Source organism: Clarias gariepinus, chromosome 15 (genome assembly GCF_024256425.1).
Source record: "Clarias gariepinus isolate MV-2021 ecotype Netherlands chromosome 15, CGAR_prim_01v2, whole genome shotgun sequence".
NCBI classification, from domain to species: Eukaryota; Metazoa; Chordata; class Actinopteri; order Siluriformes; family Clariidae; genus Clarias; species Clarias gariepinus.
The window spans coordinates 3,250,001-3,255,000 of record NC_071114.1 but is presented as its reverse complement, the minus strand read 5'-3'; the positions used below and the strand labels follow the sequence as shown (position 1 = coordinate 3,255,000).

The 5,000-nt window shown below is 40.0% G+C and overlaps 1 protein-coding gene across 5 annotated transcripts in view; it reads left to right on the top strand.

The window, feature by feature from the left end:
- The window catches only part of nav2a (neuron navigator 2a), a 124,786-nt gene that overhangs the window by 92,605 nt on the left and 27,181 nt on the right, over positions 1–5,000 (top strand). For all 5 annotated transcript variants that reach the window (XM_053513134.1, XM_053513132.1, XM_053513133.1 and 2 more), the window contains 2 exons: positions 2,432–2,797; positions 3,489–3,611. In XM_053513134.1, the coding sequence (XP_053369109.1) occupies positions 2,432–2,797; positions 3,489–3,611 (489 nt within the window). The remainder of the gene's footprint in view (positions 1–2,431; positions 2,798–3,488; positions 3,612–5,000) is intronic.

Below are 5,000 nucleotides of genomic sequence, written 5' to 3'. Positions count from 1 at the left end.
ACTGAGCCAATAGTTTTTCTCTCTTTTGCGCTGCGAAATTGTGGGTAATCGTCTCCCCTGCGCGTCTCTTAGTGGTGTAATCAACATCATGCACACGTGTACTGTTTACTATAACACTGTAACCACGTGTGTGCGCATAAATCATATTTTATTTCGTGTCTGTATGCGTGTGTGTACAGCGCGTGTGTAAAGCAAAAGAAAGTTTGTTTATTGGACACCCTGCCCCTTCACACACCCCCCCCCCTTCCGCCTTCACACACACCCACCCCCTCCTCCTCTCGCTTTCACACACACTCTTTGCTCTACACAGAAACACTGCTCTGTCACGATTCTTTTCAAAGGTAAAGTGTAGGTTAATTTGTATTTTATTTTTACTTTACAGCAGTAATTGTGTTAGCGGGCGCTCACGCAAGACTTAGCAATGTTCCTTGCTTATTTTTCCGATAAAATAGTCTTTCTGTTGATGTGTGTGTGTGTGAAATTCAAATAAGAGAGGAGGAAGGTTTACTGTGTAAAATGAGAAGAGGAAGAAGGCTACTCAGGTGCTTGTTCAGTCCCTTGTTATTTCAAGACTGGACTACTGCAACTCACTCCTGGCAGGCCTGCCTCTGTCCACGATTCGTCCTCTGCAACTGATCCAGAATGCAGCAGCACGACTTGTTTTTAACCTTCCCAAGTTTTCCCACACCACCCCACTCCTCCGCTCCCTGCACTGGCTTCCTGTAGTTGCCCGCATCAAATTCAAAACACTGATGCTTGCCTACAAAGCTAAAAATGGCCCAACACCCACTTACCTCTCTGCGCTAATTACACCACAAACTGCACCACGTTCCCTCCGATCCTCCAGCACTGCTCGCCTCATCCCACCATCTCTCAGGGATCGAGGGCGGCATTCATCCAGGCTCTTTTCTGTTCTGGCACCTAGGTGGTGGAATGAACTTCCTCTAGATGTCCGTACATCAGAGACTTTGACTATCTTTAAACGACGACTCAAGACGCATCTGTTTCTCCAGTACTTGGACTAACACCCCCCCACCCACCCCCGAAAAAAATAAATAAATAAATAAATAAATAAAAAAACTCAGATGTGTTGGACTAATGGTACTTAGTTATTAACCTAGTTAACCCAGTGTAAGTATGTATCCAATGTTGTAAACATTAAAGCACTTTTTGTAAGTCGCTCTGGATAAGAGCGTCTGCCAAATGCCTAAATGTAAATGTAAGAAGGGGCGATCCTTCCTTCTCTTCTCTTACTTTAGCTTCACACACAAACACACACACACACAACGCCTTTGCGCATAAACAAAAACACTTATCTGTCTGGATTTATTTCTAATTTTTTTCTAATTTAATTTAAGTTTCCCTTATTTCTTGTGGGAAAATTCATTTTGATTTGCGTGTGTTTTGGAGTATGAGCTGCTTCCGGACCGAGTTATGCTCGTAATCCAAGGTTCTACTGTATTTTTTAATTTTTCAGAATTACTTAAAACATTTATAATTCAATCTAAACCAATAAAATTTTGTTTTTTTATATTTTTCCATATAAACACTATGTGTATATATATATATCTTTAGTCCTCATGTTGATCAGAGTTGTGAAAGGTTTCCATAAGACACGATGGATTGTTACAATTTGTTATATTATGATATGTTACATAGCTGTAACCAAGTAAAACAAATTGTGTAGATCAAAGAGATTTACATTTTAAATGAAAACAGGAAAATGCACACCACATACAGAAAGCTTCATAAAAGGTGTTTTGCAGGATGAAAGAATCGTCACTCTGACATGGTGTGTTTAATTAGCTTTAAAGCATGTAAATGTAGAGAGACAGTGTGTGTCGGGAGGATTGGCGGGTTTCATCAAATTCATTAAATTTCCTCATGAACTATAAAACACAAGGTGAAAGAGAATTGAATCTATCCCAGAATATTCAGGAGTAGGTAAAGCTAGACCCAGTTTTATTATTTTAAAACTTTTCTCTTGGAGGAAAAGTTGCAGTGCTGGCAACCCTGCTTATAAAAAAAAAATAAAAATCTCAGGCTGTTATCAAAGATAAGAGGTGCACTTTTCATCAGCCAGTTGATCAAGTACAGTAAGTTTCACTTGGCCTGCTAACCAGCAAATTAAAGATATATTTCTCTAGTGCTGCAGTACAAAAAGGAATAATGATCATTCTCTATCTTTACTAGTTTTCGGGTTTCAGAAGTGTTAGAGTTTTTGATTTTTTCCACGCTATCTGCTCAGTATATTCACATCAGTGCTCCATCAATATTACATCCTAAATCAATACAATGCTTCATTCCAAATAATTCTAATGTATCTTCAGTATCTTATATATGTATTTAATTCTGCTTTTAACTATTCACTCTCAATGTTATAAACCTTTTTTTAATCCTTAATCTAAACTAACTTTGGTCTTCTCATCAGTGCACTGGAATCGTTTGATAGCAGCATCACCACGGAAACCAATGCTCATGGTTTTCGATCGTCTCGTGCTGCACCGCTCTCGTGGGCCAATCGGATCGGCCCGTCCAGCCCACGGCTCCAAGCAGGCGACGCCCCTTCGCCAGGGAATGGATATCCGCCACATGGAGGTGTAAGTGGGGTCACCCTGGGTCATGCACGCTACCTTTACCCTGCCCCTCTGCGCAGGCAGCTAGCAGCACGCAGCAGCGCCATCTGTGGGCTTGAGCTGGGAGAGCGTGGAGAGGAACTTGAACTTGACGTCAGTGGATACGTGAGCGACGGAGACGTGCTGGCCAAAAACGCACGTGCTGACGAGCTCAGCAGCGGGTGAGTCTCAGATCTCATACTTCCATATTGCATTGTGAGTATTAAACATCTGGATATTCAAGGTTCAAGGTAAACTTTGTCATTTCATATTACAATAGTGCAATACTTAAAAAACAAACAAAAAAAACAGTGCAATCAGATGATGTATTGGTATGTAAATCTATGATGTGTGCAAATATCTGGGTAGCAGCATTTTTACTGTCAAAAAGAAACCGTCTTTGTAAAAGTAACTGTATGTATTTAGGCAGACAGGCTGTTATGGAGAGGTAGAGTTAGTGTTGGAGATTTCTTGGTGGCAGCGTGCTGTTTAGAAGCCTGACAGCCTGGGGGTAAAAACTATACTGGCGTCACACAGATTTTAGAAAAATTTAGATCAGACATTTGAGGTGTTATATTAATAAAGATCACAAAAAATGTAACAGTTGAGGACACCACAGCTGTCTTTCTTCTTTACTGTATTCATCAGTGCCTGAATAATTCCAGGTAATTAGATTACATAATTCTCTTAATTATTTTATCATTTTTGGCACTACATGTCAGGTTTTTCTGTTTAGCTGACAACATTTGTGTAATCATTGTGAAAGCTGTGTGTAGAGAAACAAAAACTCTTCTAGAATGTTTGTAAGCCATATTTATATCAATTTATTCATGTCTTTTTTCCTCTCTCTGTCCCTTCTTGTCTGTCCCTCAGGTACCTGACTGACGGTGGTTTGAGTTTATACACTCGGCGTATGAACCGTCTCCCAGATGGACTGGCGTTAATGCGGGAAACTTTGCAGAAGCACGTATCGTCAGGACAAGGAGATGCAGACAGGTACTGTTATCATCCTCATCATCATCATCATCATCATCAGGTTCTGAGAGCGGTACAGTGTGTTGTGATTGGCTGAGAGCGGTATGCTGTTTTATATATATATACTGTATATATTTGGAGAGATCCTCTATACCAGCGTCACTAGTGTAGAGGTATATAGTAAACTAGTGTAGAGGTATATAGTAAACTAGTGTAGAGGTATATAGTAAACTAGTGTAGAGGTATATAGTAAGCTAGTGTAGAGGTATATAGTAAACTAGTGTAGAGGTATATAGTAAACTAGTGTAGAGGTATATAGTAAAAGTAATAGTTGAAGCTAAAAATAAGATGAACAGCATGTAACACCAAACTGCTCGTAACTTCTTTTCTACTCAACAATTTAATTGAATTTATGGCGCAATGTCCAGTTTTCATAGTGTACATCCCAGTTTTTGCGAGGCTGTCCACCATCTAATCCTGATTTAGTCCTCTTTTTCTTCCACTATACCTCTGGAGTCATCCTGAAGACCACTATCCAATGTTGTCTAGCTACAGGATCTCCTGCAACCACCTAACAGTCTCTAATCTCCATCATATTGCATCTCCTACACAGTCCACCTGAGTACCCTCTACCACTCTTTGTTTATTTTTCTTCTTAAAATAAGTATTTACCCCCGCCATTTCCATCCTCTTAGCAAAATCTACAATAATCTGTCCACATTCCTCTCCTGGTCCCCACACCTACCCATCGGATCTTCATCACCTCTGTTCCCTTTTCTAACAACATGGCTGTTAAGTTCAGCTCCAGTCATCTATCACATCCCACCTGACATCCAAATTCCATGGATAACATTTATCATCACCCCTTCCACTTCCAGGTTTACACTTATCACTCTATCAGACACTGTCCTCACTTACACTACACTTTTGGCCAACCCTTCCCTCAGTATTAAACTTACACTATTTCTCTTTTTGTCTACACCATAGTAAAGCAATTTAAACTCACCTCCAATGTTCTTGTCTTGCTTCCCTTTCGTTTAGTCTCTTGTACACACAGTATATCTACCTTTCTTCGCTCCATCATATCAGCTAGCTCTCTCTCCTTTTACCATTCATAGTACCAACAAATTTCCTATTTTAAACTCTTTTAACCAGTTTTCATTCTCCTTTTTTTGGAGCAAGACATGCTGTTTCACACTTTTGTTCGTGTTTGGAAGGTTGTAGGTGCATTGGCATCGTTTCTGTGTCTTCTGCATACTCTGTGTAAACACGTTAAACTATTACGTTGATTGATACGCTTAGTGACGTGTATAGCCATGCCCAAATCGGTTGGACAGACAGACACACATATGGACAGACAGACAAACAGAAGTTTTTTCGAGACTGGTTTCTCAATGTATGGAATGTAAA